The sequence below is a fragment of the Sycon ciliatum genome, chromosome 5, assembly GCF_964019385.1.
Source record: "Sycon ciliatum chromosome 5, ocSycCili1.1, whole genome shotgun sequence".
In the NCBI taxonomy this organism is placed as follows: domain Eukaryota; kingdom Metazoa; phylum Porifera; class Calcarea; order Leucosolenida; family Sycettidae; genus Sycon; species Sycon ciliatum.
This window is the reverse complement of record NC_088647.1, coordinates 32,454,978-32,470,315: the sequence shown is the minus strand read 5'-3', so window position 1 is coordinate 32,470,315 and position 15,338 is coordinate 32,454,978. Positions and strand designations below refer to the sequence as shown.

Here is a 15,338-nt window from a genome sequence, read left to right as displayed (position 1 = left end):
CAGAGCTCACCGACTCAGTTTGAGCACTCTGACAAGGTGCGTTCGGGCCTGGTTTAAATCCAGGCTTTGGAAAATTTATTTTTCAGTGCCATCAGGTTCGGCCTCATTTCCTCTGTGCTGCGCTGATGAGTCCACAAAGGACGAAACAGTTCTGTGCGCAGATTGAGCAAGTTCTGTGCGCAGATTGAGCAAGTTCTGTGCGCAGATTGAGCATTATACAGTAGATGAAGTCCCCGACCCACACAGCTGATGGCGGAACAGTACACGACCTGAATGCTGCTATCAATCTTATTATCAATAGTAATGATTTGATACAACTATTACTTCCCTCGCTACAGACTATACCTGTTACTTCACACAAGCACAGCGGAAGCACAGGGAGAGAGAGAGAGAGAGAGAGAGAGAGAGAGAGAGAGAGAGAGAGAGAGAGAGAGAGAGACAGAGAGAGAGACAGAGACAGAGACAGAGAGAGAGAGAGAGAGAGAGAGAGAGAGAGAGAGAGAGAGAGAGAGAGAGAGAGAGAGAGAGAGAGAGAGAGAGAGACAGAGACGGAGAGAGACAGAGACAGAGACAGAAAGAGAGACAGAGACAAACAGAGACAGGTAGAGACAGAGATAGCCTCAACGATAGTGAGAACGGTGCAACGGTCACAGTCGTACAAGTCGTGCACGGCACCGTCCCATTGACAAATCACAATGTGTGCTCATGGGAAAATGTCAGAATGTCAGTATGTCACTAGAATACAGCTATCAGAGCAACATGGCTACATGCACAGTAGACAATCGATAAGCAAGACCAAAACTACATGAAGGGCAAAAGGAAGAAAAGCCGATCGTAGCCTTTCTCCGCGTTGCCCCAGAAAACGTTTCGGCTTACTATTCTATTCGGAATCTGAATCACTAGTGTTGTTGTTGTCGCGTCCCCATCGCCTGTCCCTCTTCTTCTTGGCTGGTGAGGGAGAACGTGAGCGAAACCGAGCGGAGCGCTCCTTGCGGCCTTCGTTCTTGCTTTTCCTGGCGTCGTCGTCGCTCCACTTGTTCAGGCGCCCGCTGTGGTGGTGGTCATCGTCGCGACCAGCGTCCGGTGACTGGCGGCGGCCGCGTTCAAACCGGCTCTCCAGCTGCTGGCCCGGCCGGTCCAGGCGCGACAGGACGTTGTCACGGCGACCGCCCCGACGATCCCGCTCGGACCTGTCTCTGCTGCGCGATCGACGACGGTAGCGATCTCGGCGACGCTCGGGACTGCGGCTGTCACCGCGGCGACGATCGTCACCACGACTGCGACGTGAGCGGTAGCCATGGTGATCTGGTGACCGACTACGGCTACGACGAGCTGGAGACCGACTGCGAGTGCGGCTGCGACGAGAACGAACCGGCGACTTGCCCTGATCCCATTCCCGCACTGTCTGCGTGGCTTCAGCAGATCCGTTAGCAACGCTACCAGCAGCAGCAGCAGTAGTAGTAGACGCTTCCTTGGTTGCCTCGGTGTTGTCGCCGTTCTCCGGCTGTGCTTCACTTGTTGACTCGCTGTCACCACGTGCCTGTGGCGGCGGTGAGCTACGCTGCTCCAGCGGAGACCTGGATCGACGACGCGGTGAACGGCTGTGACTGCGCTCGCGCTGCTCGGTTTGGACGGCGGCATCGCCGGACCTCCGTGGCTCCTCGCTGGAACGCTGGCGGCGAGCGTTGCGACTGCGATTCAGCCGATCGCGCAGGTCTCCCTGGGCGGGAGGAGGGTGCCGATGGCTCGACGACTCACCGCCAACTGGAGACGGTGTGCGGTACCGCTGCAACAGCACAGTCAAACAAAGGGAGGAACGAACGTAATGTAAAACGGGAAAATTCAAAATTGTGCGGCGTTTTCAGTTTGCGACTTCAGACAGCAGGCGTGTAGCAACAAATAAATTTCGCGAATTTTGTGGTCTCCGGTAAATAATGATATGAGCCCGGATCAGCGAAAACCATCACTTGTGTTTGATTATCAAGTAATTGATCAAAAAGTGATGTTGAAGTCGAGCGAAAGAAAAGTCGCGGACCTAACAACTACCCATCACCTTTCTGTCTTTCTTGTCACTAGTCTTTCTTTCCGCCTGACAAGCCCGTGTTTGTTTGTTTGTCAGTGACTAGCTAGCTAGGCAAGCCCCAGGCAAGTGAGGAGACATGGCTGGGAAACCCCACGTACCTGAGCTTGGCTGGCAAATAGGTACGATCGCGGGGCGCGAACATCGCACGCGCATCGATCGTCGTTAACGCCAATCACGACACGACATTTTTTGGTGATGACTGGGATGGCGATTGCTCATCAAGGGAGTCAGGTGAAAGCCGCGGAGCTCCAGAAGACGACTCTCTCCTGCCGCAAAGCGACTCGGCGAGGCTGCAGACTTCGTGTAGAAGAAAGCAGCGCTGATGAGAATGACGACGACTCGAGTGGATATTGTTGAGCAATGAATGACTCCTTCACTTGTAAGTTTGTCGGATTTCGACAGGGACGATGCAGAACAAAGGCGTCTCGATTCACGACAAGCAGAGCAACGAGAGCTAGCGCCAGACAAGATATGCTTCGTTGGCTTGGACGCTGAGCAACTTGGAACATTTATTTTGTCCATGCAGCAGCTCCCACTAAAATTCAAAAAAATATGTTCCTGTAGGGTCAGATAATGTATCTGCACCTAGTACGTGCCTCATGCTCGTGAGCCTGTGTGCTAAGTAGTCACAGCTACTGTGATTGCACTCCGTGTGTGCAGATATGTTTTCATGGAAGTGAAGGGCTTGGAAACCATCAGTACAGAGCCTGTTGTGGATGCAATATCAGCCCCTGGAACTTGGCCATATGCCGTTAGCTGCCCAATAGTCAGTGAAGCCAATGATTTACTTGGACAAGCCAGTGTCTGAGTACACCCCCAAGGACTATAAAATTCCTCCTTGTTAGCCCGCTGAGTTATGGCAATGCCTAACAGGATAAGACACATACCAACGCTCATACTTGCATCTTACACAGAAATGCCACTTCCAACATTTGTACAGAGATGTGGTGTACTGCATTTTTTGGTCACTTACGGTGCTGTGATTGATCTAAAATTTCTTGAGACTGGTTATCAGTAGTTGTGGATCAATTTGGAGCACAAAAATATTTTTTGAAAATTTTGCACATGTGATGGTTTTTGCTGATCCATGCTCATATGTTACTGTATCCAGTTGAAAATTCCTGCTGTCGCCTTGAAATTTCGCGAATCCTTCCCCCTCGTGAAAGTGTGGATTTGTCCCTTTTCACAATACAACAAAAAATCAGTATGGGCATGAATATGTTTTACTTTCGTTCAATGTGAAGAAGTCACCCTGGGGTCACAGACTTTGACGTGCAGGGTCTGCTGAGTGAGCACAGAAACCAGGTTTTGCCAGCACAGTGCTGTGATAAACACACCACCACATCAACTAACTCACCATCGTGCCTCTTCCCTTCAGGCGATGACCGGACCGCGACACCTGAACGGGATAGCAAAACACACACCAACACACACCAGTACACTGAGATTGTCATACCCTCACCATGGCAACGACCAGGACAATCACAGCTCCACAGAAAGGAGTATGGAGAAACAAGAGTACAGGGCGTCACAGTGGAGTGGCTAGACCGGAGTCCCCCAGGCGCGTGCCCCGTATGGGTTCCTGGGTGCCCGGAACCCTCCTTTTTTCGCTCAAAATGCAGGATTTTGCTTCATTTTTTGAAAAATTTCCCGGGGAGGTCCCCTGGAACCCCCCTTGAAGGGCACTGGCGCACGTGCCAGCCCCCCCCCCCCCGAGGAATAAATCGGTTTGCAATAGAACACACTCGCCATTGCCAAGAGGACAGTGCGGTAGCATCTAGAGGACCTACCCTTCCCGTCCGCGACGTGTATTCACGCTTGTAACCGTACTGTCGTTCCCCGCTGTGAAGAAAGAGACAAAAGAAAGAAAACCTGATCAATTAGGCCTGCTTGTTAGAGATCAAATAACCAAACTAAATGGTTGCCATCAATTTTGACTGAGTGCAGGAGGTGCGCAAAACGTGTGTCAATGAAAAGAGGACCAGAAAAGACACACACGCAATGGGCACCAGAATTACACAGTGGAAGTGGCAGTCTGTTCACGCACACGTCTCCTGGGAGCATCAGAAGTCGCAAGTGTACCTTCACACACGTGTCATCCGTATTTGGGCAGTTTGCCACCTCTTTACGTAATTACGGCACTTGGCAATGGTGACTTGGCACCTCTTCTCGTTCCCATATGTGGACAAGCAGAACCAGTTCTGTGAACCAGAACACCTAAAGCGGAACCTCACTTTCTGACCACCTCAGTAAAACAACAGCCGGACTGAACTGAAACCACCTTTGCTCGATCCTGAATTTTCCTCCATATTATAAAGCGCGCCAGGGAGTCGTCAAATACCGGTAATCGGGCATTTGACGACTGCCTGAAGCGCGCACACCGGTGGTCACTTTCCCCCAAAAAAGATCATCTCGGAAATCAGACCAATTTGACCGGTCTGAAATTGAAAGGCGGTCAGAATTCTGAGGTTCCACTGAGTAGAAAGTCCACTTATGGAACAAAAAACGTGACATTATTCGCGAGTTCACATTATTCGTGAGGTTGAACGTATGCAGTCTAGTGGTCACTGTCTGAAGATTGTGTTGTGATTAGTGAGTTGTTGTTATACTCGAGGTCGTTGTTAACAAGGTTGACTGTACATTCTTAGTGGTAAGCTAACCCAACATGTTGCTGTGCACAGCTATGCACAGCTATGCAGGGCATACAGCCATAGTCGTACCTGCCCGCTGCTCGATCTCCTCTCTTGTCATCTTCACTGTCAGACCTACGATGCGAGCACAGAGTAGGATGAACACACACACACACACACGTACACAAACAAACGCACAGGCTCGTAACGCTTTGACCAGGAGCAAGAACACTCAATCCAGCCATTCGTACAGCTTCATACTGATGATTTTCCACACAAAAAGTGTCAGGTCTTCATCTACCACCAAAGGGAGCACACCTAGTTGGACAGCAGCGAGCGTAATTGTCAAGTGCAAAGATGTCCATTAATCGAACCAGTGCAAGGCGAGAAGCGCTCGAAATGCAGACAAGAAGCGAATTACTTTGCACATACCAGTATCGTTCTGTACTTCGGGGTCTCGCGAAGTGTCGAAGTACAGAACGATACTGGAACGTGCGTTATAATGTACCAAAATTTCACTGTACACACCTGTCACTGGCAGAGTCTCCGCGATGCCTTCGCTTGTCTTTAGACTTGGATTGCTTGGCCTCTTCTCTCTCCTTCTCACGCTTCTCGCGGACCGGACTGGGCGTACGGCTTCTACGAAGCAGCCAGGTCGACGACGATGGGATGTCTTCTGGTGGCGCTACACCGACCACGTACGGATCCAGCACTTCAAGAGCGGCTGGCTTCTCCCTGAACATGGACAGATAGATGAAGAAAACAGAGAGCTACGTACGTCGAGCACAGTACGCTACACGAATGGCAACAACGGCTAGGTCCTGAAGCATAATGCTGATCAAACATGCAACGCTGTACTAGTTAGTACAGGGTATTTGAACGCATTGAGCTCTTTATCCATTGTTGTTCTCATATTCTGCTGATTGTAATAAAAACTTTGCGTCGAGTACAGGACAGCTGTAGTTTATGCTACTTAGAAGTACCGTAAAGTACCGCGAGAGCGCCCCGTCTCGCGAGAGCACCTCACCCTGAATTACGGAAAGAGGACTCTTGTTTCCGGCCAAAGAAGTGAACGTCGTATGGCCTGATGCGACTGAAATCGCACGGCCCGGGGTTCACTCTGTTTTGCAACATTGGGGTTGCGTCGCATTTACTTGTACGGTGAGCCATGTGAACTGCAGTGCCCAGTGCTGCAGCCAGCACGAACAACGTGGAATTTACCTTCACCAAGCCGCTGTTGCTTCACTGCGACAGTCGCGGCGTAGGCGTGTGTATGCCCCCAGTACAGACCACCTCACACACTCGCGGCCACCCTGCCTCCCCAGAGCGACCACGAAAGGACGATCGGTGGGACGCTCTGGCGGCACTTTACGGTACTTTCAAGGCCCTTGGAAATCTCCACTTTTTATAATATATTCACCGACAACAATGCAACCACTGCTGTTTTCGCACGAGGAATACAGATAGCGGTGGAAAGTAAAATCCAACCGTTGTTTCGGAGCAAGCAGGGTCTCGCCTGCTGTAGCCAGTGCAGGCTGTCGTAATAAAACGACTCATCCGTGTTCCATTCCCGTGCATGGTACATGCATGGTGCGACGGCACAATGACAGCTGTCGCAAATCACGCTGAGTAACGTGTTTTTTGGTGATTCCTGGTTAGCTGCTAGCTTTTCCCTACTCGAAGATGTTGCCGCCGCGAAATCTGGGGGTTTGTGTTCGTCCTGGCGAAAACCGTGTTTTGATCCGTTGAGGGAGACGAGAGATACAGTGCGAAGACGTACGATCTGTCCGAGAATCGGCGAAGAAGAAAGCTTCGCAGACGACCCGTAGTGGTTGGGAACAGAATGGAACATATACCAGTCGATGCCTGTCATGGTAGGGATGACTGCTACGAAGTTTTAGCCCCATGCTCCCCAGCGCTTTTTAGCGCCCGACGATAATTACCAAATTTCATCGATTTTCCATGTGGATCAAAGCATAGTCTCCTCAATCTTCTCCAGTCGAGCTGAGTCTGGACGCTACAATGTCGAGACGCGAAAAGAGAACATGCATGAACACACAGGAGCATCACATGCAGCTGCATTCTGCCTTGACGAAGCTGAGAACAACACCAGCACCACGCATTTGGAAGACATTTCGAAGAAGACGAACTACATATCTGCGTTCAAAAAAGCCTCTGTTCTGTGCAGTGCAGTATGCATGCGTGCAGTATGTAGCTACATATGTGCGAAGCACGGGGTCCGCGGATCGACTTCGTTCAAAAATCATTGTGCCACACGGGTTGTATGATTTGTGTGCGATCATGGCCTTTCTTCTTGACAAACAAAACTGAAGTTTTTCGATCTTCAAATCGCCATAGCGTCCTTGTCATGACTCCAAATCAGCTGAAACTTTGCAGGAGGAATGAAAATGCCACGCTGAATCGATTGGTACCATTTTCGAAGGGTTTCCTTGAAAAATAAAATTTAGCCTGCACTGGCTACCTGCTGTATGCCACCAATGCATGTGCACTTTTATGCTGAAAGAATTGAAAGTACATATTGGTCCAGTAAAAAGTACTCACTCCTCCAGACTCTGTACACACATGCATGGAATTTGCAAAGGTCAAGTGGCACATGACTGACCGAGGCAATACAACATTCAAATTATTGCCTGATAACTTTCACCTGGCCATTTACAAACAATACATTGACACAGGGACAGAGCAGCAGACAGACAAGGCACTTACTCATCGTCCGGCGAAGACTTTCTGTCTTTCGCCTTTTCCGCCTTCTTCTTCGACTTCTTCAATTTCTTCAGCTTGCGCTTCTTTCTCCGCGCTCGACGTTCCTTGCGCTCCGCTCGCTTCTGCGCTTTCTTTTTCTTCAGCTTGCGCCGCGCCCTCTCCGATTCAGACTCGGAGGATGACGACCCGCTGGAGGAAGAGCCAGAGTCGCTGGAATCGCTATCGCTGCCGCTGCTGCTCTCACTGCTGCTGGCCGGTGCAGAGCGTTTCTTCTTGGAGGATGCTGCGGCAGCGGCAAGAGAAGTTAGAGAACAGAGCAGAAAGACGGTCTGGAGCCAGAAAAAGAGACCCATGGAATACTGATACATGCACATGTATTTAGCTACGCACGATTGCAACTTGTTCTGATTTTACAAGTCGCTCTGACAAACCGGCCGATAGTGCTGCTTCACTATCTTACTTGGACTGTTCACGGAAGCACTCCAATCTGTTGTTTCGGGCCCTTGAATCCTAAAAATGATTAGGCTTCTAAAGGGAACACTGTCCCCTTACCACCACCACAACCATCAGCACCAGCACCACCACGACCACCACCACCTTCAGGTTTCTACCGACAGAAAAGTGGCAGCCCTGGCTACTGTATGCATGCGATCCAAACCCTTTCCTAGATATAGAAATATGCTATATTGAGTATATTCTTGTCGTCGCAACCAGGATGCTCATCAATATGACCAAAACGTGCAAGAACAGCAGGGCAACCAGCCACTAATTCACTACCGACTCATACAATACACTGACCAGTCATTACCTTTCTTATCTGATGCTGCTTTCTTCGCCAGGACAAGCTGGCCACAGTTGGCTATGACCACTTGGACAGTGGGTCGACTGCGTTTGTTTACCTGAAGTTGCTCAATGTTGCGTACAACGTCATGGCCGACAAGAACCTGTCCGAACACGACGTGAATCCTGCAGAGACAATCGTCGAGAACGCAGAACATGCAAGAGGAGAATGCAATAATCAGACTCGGCAACATTGCGATATCTTACGCAGACGCACACAGCTTGTCATGACCAGACAGAGAGACACCCATGTAGCATAGTGCTGTACACAAGACATAAGATAATAGACACCCTTAGCAAAAAACGTTATGTTGTAACGGTATTATCGTAAGGGGGAAAATACCGTGATTTGGGTTCGACCTTTAGCAAGATGCACGCTATTTTTAGTACGCTGTTGCCACGAGAATAGCTTTGATTTCGCGCGGTACAACCATTTTGGTCACCATATACGTGATACAAGGTGAAATGCGTACGGACTATGCAATATTTGGCCAAAACACGTACCGTTGGTCACAACGATAAATCAGCCCCCATAACGTTTATACGCTGCAGCTTCAACGCTATTTGGGTGATCAAGGTACGAGTACCGTAAAAAATAGCGTTACCGTTGTTTGCTAAGGGTGTCTAATGACGGCGTGACTGCAATTGAATACCGGTAGAAGTTACCACTACCAAGCTAGCTGCCAGGTTCTGGTACTGTACAACAAGCGTGCACCACGTTTCCACGTCGGACTTGGTTCGGTCACTAGTTTGCAAACCAGACCTGAAACCTCTCAGTTCCCAGGCAATACTGGTCATGCGAATGACATCACCATGCATGTTTCGCACGGAGTGGCAAACCAGAGCGTGTAAAATGCCACTCCATAGAAAATGCCTCAAACGGTGACGAAATCGAATAACCGCTAAAGATACTACCACCACCGCCGCCACCACCACCACCACCACCACCACCACCACCACCACCACCACCAGCAGCACCACCACCACCACCACTACCAGCATCAGCAGCACTGTGCTATGTCACATCGCCAAGCCTTACCCGTCAAGATGCGGAGCTGGTTGTGTTGTGATGAAGAACTGAGAGCTGTTGGTGTTGGGACCTCGGTTGGCCATGGACAGCAGGAACGGACGATCGTGCTTGTAGGTGAAGTTTTCATCTGAAAAAAAGTCACGCCAAAGCAAGGTTTGCTGTACAATAAAACCTGTGATAAGAGACAAGCTGTGTTTAGTGACCACTGTGATGGAAGATCACCTGTGTTTAGTGACCACTGTGATGGAAGATCACCTGTGTTTAGTGACCACTGTGATGGAAGATCACCTGTGTTTAGTGACCACTGTGATGGAAGATACCATAAAAGTCCGTAAATAAGTACGTATTTACTTTCGAATTTAGTGACCACACCCGTACTAACTTTCGGGCGTGTACTGACTTTCGGGCACGAACTAACTTTCGGACCTGACTTGTGTGTAGTGGAGAAGTCATTTACATGTAGATGTACATGCTACGTGCTGCATGTGCGCATCGTACCGGTACTTATTTCGGGCAGTATGTTTATCGGGCTTGACTTGACTTCAACACACAGAGCCAAAAGACTGAAGGGGGTATTTCTTTCGGGCAGGTACTTATTTACGGACTTTTACGGTAACCTGTGTTTAGTGGCCACTGTTATGAAAGAAAAACTGTGTTTAGTGGCCACTGTTATGAAAGATAACCTGTGTTTAGTGATCATTGTGATGGAAGAAAAACTGTGTTTCGTGGCCACTGTTAAGGCCGATTCATACTTCATTTCGCATACGGGAAACACGTCTCGTCGCGAAAAACTTGATCTGAGCTCAACTATTTCGCGTACGGGAAAGCCATCGCGCGACGGTCGCGCGATGACTTTCCCGTACGCGACATTAAGTATGAATCGGCCTTTATGAAAGATAACCTGTGTTTAGTGATCATTGTGATGGAAGATAACCTGTGTTTAGTGACCACTGTTATGGAAGATAACCTGTGTTTAGCAACCACTGTTATGGAAGATAACCTGTGTTTAGTGACCACTGTTATGGAAGATAACCTGTGTCTAGTGACCATTGTGATAAGAGATTACAATAACGACACAAGCATGGATAACTGTACCGTAGTGACGCACATAAAGGTCCATGCGCTTATGACTATGAGTGAGTTTTTGCGGGTTTTGTTGCTTTATTTTACGGGGCGTTTTGTCTCACACATAGGCGCATGCGCTTGAGTTGCTAGTGTACCAATGCCGTACAGTCATGTAATTATGCACATAGAGCAATATCGCACTGCACACTGAACTATGTGAACATGGTGTTTGTGTGGTGTCCGTGTGTCGCAGGATGGAATTGCATTTAGGTTCACTTATAAGCCCATGCGCTTATTTGTGAGGGTGCGCTTATGCCCGGGTACAGGCACATGTGCTTATATGCTCGTCACTACGGTATGCAATTGCCACTACTAACATCAGTCAGCCATCTCATGAGTCACCAGAATCGCCTATGCATGCGAGGCAAACTCAAAACACGGTATTCTACAGGCAATGACTAAAGTGGCTAGCTCAACACCACCGCCACACGATTGTACATGCAGCAGACACATTCCTACCAGCCAGAAGTAGTGAATAGTTGTGACAGCAAACGTAGCAAAGCAGCAACACACAGCACCTTGACGCGGCCGGAGCGGAGCAAGACAAAGCCAGACTTGACTCTTCCCCTACCTCCTACTTGTGTTCATTCACACGGGGACGCCTTTCAGGTACCGAGCGTCTCACAGTTCCTACCTGGGAAAGTACGCCCGTAGATCGATTCTCCGCCAGTGCCGTCACCTGAACGCACAACACACAGGGTACAGAACACAGCATCTCAAACCATGCAATATGTCCAATGGTCCCACACAGGGCACAGAACACGGCATCTCAAACCATGCAATATGTCCAATGGTCCAAGGCTGCGATCAGCAAATGCAGAACACAATAAACTGCAAGAATGGACTCAGATGGAGAGCCAAGGATAAATTTATAGAAAAGAAAAAGGACCAAGGAACTACATGATATCGCATGAGCTGGTTGTTTAGTAGCTGCTGGTGGCGTTAGTGGACATTATAGCGTAACTTGAAGTTCCTTGGTCCTTTTTCTTTTCTACAATAAACTGCAGTAAAGACATACAGTCAACCTCGTCAGTAACAGGAACTTTGAATAACAACGCTACCTTCAGACCCAGCACAGTGGGTGAGTTCTAGTGGAAACAGTATCACTCTATTGCCAACCTTTGTGGAAATAGTGACATCATACGCCAGATTTCTGGCCCGTCCCCATTGAATCGCAAGCGATTCAGACATATGAACATTCCAAAGTTATGGGCAGTACCTGGTCCCGGACCGGCCGGAAAAGAGAAATATGAGTGTATCGCTGCATAGGATTCATGTTCCGACATGCTACGCAACAGCCCAATGCAAGAGTGATGCAACTCATCACAACTGACAAGCGACTGCACCATCAGTTCATTGCAAGGAGATTCAGGGGCATGCAGGAACAACAGACACTGCCACTGGGCACCAACAAAACGTACCGTTGATGAAGTCACCCGCCTGGACCATGAAGTTCTTGACGACACGATGGCATGGAGAGCCACGATAGTGCAGTGGCACTTGAGTGTACGGACCTTCGCCTTTCTCGCCTGCATGCAGGGTGCAATATTGTCACACACACACACACACACACACACACACACACACACACACACACACCATTGGACCATTGGACGCCCATCGCCGGAGGCGATGATGGCGATGCTACAGCAGAAGCCATAGCAGCTTGTGCTGGGATTGCACCATTCAACAGCTTGCAAGGCTGAAGAATTGACCGCCACTATTCAGCCTGGTCTACACCACACAGCTATGAAGTGGCTTTTTCTGGCCAGTGAATCCCTACTTTTTGGTCTTTTTCATTTTTTTGACACACACATCACACCACATACTCCGGCATGCACTGGCTGTTGGTAACCACCCAGGAGAATGAAAGAAAAGTCAGGAGGAGTCTGAGAAAGAGAAGAAAGACGTGTGTGACCATAATCGTCGGGAATCGAACCCGCAACCTATCGATTGGAAATCGCTGCACATACCACTGCACCATATGGGACACACACACACACACACACACACACACACACACATACACACACGCACACACCACCATCACCACATACACGCACACAAACATACACACACAACATCACCACCACCACATACACACACACACGAACACACACACACACACACGAACACACACACACACACACACACACACACGCGCGTACACACACACAGCACACGTGAAAGTGAATTCAATTGACACGGCGGTGGTACTACAGACAGCACTGCACAGTCAGCTAGGTTCACTAGGGGCATGGCACATTCACCATGAACCAAAGGCATCAACACTGCCCCTCACTGGATATGGACATGCACTGGCAATCAGCGTCGCTATACAGGAACGCGGCTTTCTCCACGGAACTATCAGGTTTCATTGCACTGTACTAGACAACCGTGTTGCAACCATGAAGGCTGTTCATACTGGCAACAAGCAACGTGCAGATGGCTTTACTAAGTCATCAAACCCGACTGTACCTTGCTCGTCGAGCACTCTTTGCGCACACGCTCATACACTAACTCTGACTTCAAGTCATTTCTTGGCTTGCATGAGCACGGGGTCAGTCTGTATACGGCGTAGTTGACTGTTCAGCACCTGGGTTCTCAGGACAGCATGCACGTGCGTGTCGATTTCGTGCCAAACTAAGACATACTAGTATCTTCCAAGCCGTTCAAACCCACCACAAAAAAATGAAAAAAAAATTAAAAAGAACCAGTTTGTGATATTACGGGCAAAAGTTTGATCGCTTCACCAAACCCAATTTCCCCTAACCGCCTGTTTTGATTTTCCATCACAAAGGCCACTATCGTAAGTATGTGGCAAGCTGCTAGTATTACGCAGCAATATGCAAGAAGTTAGTACTGTGAAGTGAGAAACTTTCGCTAGAGATTAAATTTCGCTATTTTCGCGACCAATACACATTCGCGAATATGCATCGCCGCAAACCTCTCCGTACATTGATTGTAGACAGTACAAGTTCCGACTGAATTAGAATAGATAGAATCGCAAACGCTTCTCATCGTGAACCAGCCCGGTTTACGAAAACGCTAAACTTGCACGGCGCGAAAGTTTGTCGCTCTACAGTAGCCCAAAACTAGATTAGGGTCACACAGACTCAGTGTGGTGTGTCTACTGGACACTGCAGGGCGCATATGACCTATCGCCTTCAGCTGCATTAGAATAGAAGCGGCGGTGACCTCCAGGTCTGTCTCTATTACATGTGTATCAATACCACCAACAGTACATAAACTAGAGTGTGCAACTCGGGATGGTTCCTGTGGGAGCGTAATTCGTGCAGTACGTCATTTCTGACAGCATGGTAAGTCACAGGTACAGTGAAAAGTTGCGTAACCAGTCGCGGTGGTGCAGGTCACTGAGTTTGTGCTGATTTCGTTTTTTTTTATACGGATGGCCTGGTGACATTACTTGTCGGTGGATGTACGTACACAGTCACACAAAACACCGAAATCCTGAAACAGGACGTCTAAAATCAAGCAAACTTGGCTGATTTCCGGGCTATGAAACATGAAAATTTGAGCTGTACGCAAGTCGCGGCTTGGCTGACCTCATCAGGGTGACGTACAGTCCATTTCAAAACTATAGACGCGTACCTAGGCAAAAACCGTTATGCCAGCATCTATACCACATAAAATCTGTGATCACTTTGTGCATAATTTTTTCCAAATTGGGCGTCTGTTATCCAATCCTTTAGAAATTATATGAGAGTAATTGTGGAGCGATCCCGAGCAATATTCCGAAAACTATTCTCAAAAAGTTCCAGCCAAATTTGTTTTCAAAACCCTACGCGTCTATAGTTTTGAAATGCACTGTAGTGCACGAACTGCGCTGTTTCAGATCAGATATGCACAGTTGCACACTCTGGTTTATGTACTTTTGATACCACCTACGCTGTATATAACCAATCAACCAATCAATTAATCAACGCTGTACATGTATACAACACACTCACCAGTGCACAAACAGCGAAAATTTTCCGCAGTTTTCGGGCACATGTCTGAGTACAGCTCCACAACAACACGGCCAGCTGCATGGCGAACAACAAAAACGGCTTGAAATTAAATCACCACCGCCTTACAAAGAGAGAAGGCAATTCAGCCTGTCCCATTACCAGGCTGGTTGTCGATGTGGATATCCAAGTAACATCTTGGCTGGTACTTCGCCATGATGAGTCAACTCCTGAGTAATAATTATCTCCACACTTTCTTCGCCTTTTCTTGAAAAGGCCACCTTCCGGATCGTCACTAAACTCACTTAGTCAGCCACCGATGGAATCATTCCCCTCCAAAATATTCCCTACTCATAACTCAACTGCTTGCAAATCAGTACCTCGGGGTACACTGTACCAAGAAGCGAGCACTTTGTAGAAAGAATTGAAAAAATTGATTCAAGACAACTCAAGAAGTTTTTTCACCTTTCATTTTTCACACTCGACTCAAGTCTCAAGTCAAAAAAACAAACGCCGCGCAAGTCGTAGATCTACATGCATGCCATGCCTACCGCGTACCGGCGCTACATGATGTAGCTCAGCGAGTGTGCTTTGTGCCCTCCTAGTCCTAGATCCTCCCAGTCCCGCGATCACCGTTTGCTTTGACTTTTTGAGTTTGATATGAGCAAGAGTGCATAAATATGGACTCTTGATATTATGAGTGCATTTAATTTTTGTCGATTTTGATTTTGTTCCTTGGCAACCCAAACCACCACACAGCGCGCTAGCGTAGATTCGACGCGCGCGAAGTACACGGCATGTCACCAAAGGCATGGGGAAACCCCGGGATATAGCTGGCTCACTCTTCTCCTGCTGTTGTCAGATCATGGAGTGAGACTGAGACTTGAGAGCGCAGAGCCTTCATGCTTGCTTGTACTGTTGTAGCCAGCATCGATACG

General features: G+C 48.6%; 1 protein-coding gene across 1 annotated transcript; it reads right to left on the bottom strand.

Moving 5' to 3' along the window:
- Window positions 1-261: 261 nt before the first annotated feature.
- On the bottom strand, window positions 262-14,934 carry LOC135818364 (peptidyl-prolyl cis-trans isomerase G-like). The gene is made up of 12 exons (XM_065331719.1): window positions 14,563-14,934; window positions 14,404-14,478; window positions 11,854-11,961; window positions 11,067-11,111; window positions 9,317-9,434; window positions 8,246-8,403; window positions 7,441-7,720; window positions 5,242-5,448; window positions 4,804-4,848; window positions 3,874-3,925; window positions 3,441-3,482; window positions 262-1,786 (listed from the first exon to the last, which is right to left on the bottom strand). Exons 1-12 carry the CDS (start codon window positions 14,615-14,617, stop codon window positions 881-883), a joined length of 2,091 nt encoding a protein of 696 aa, XP_065187791.1. The 5' UTR covers window positions 14,618-14,934; the 3' UTR covers window positions 262-880.
- Window positions 14,935-15,338: the final 404 nt, after the last annotated feature.

Coding starts and splice junctions, on each gene's coding strand:
- LOC135818364 (XM_065331719.1), bottom strand. CDS start 14,617: ATGGCGAAGTACCAGCCAAGATGTTACTTGGATATCCACATCGACAAC. Junction 11,962..14,403: donor TTTTCGCTGTTTGTGCACTG/GTGAGTGTGTTG, acceptor CCCTGCATGCAG/GCGAGAAAGGCGAAGGTCCG. Junction 1,787..3,440: donor TGAAGGGAAGAGGCACGATG/GTGAGTTAGTTG, acceptor GTGCTGTTGCAG/CGGTACCGCACACCGTCTCC.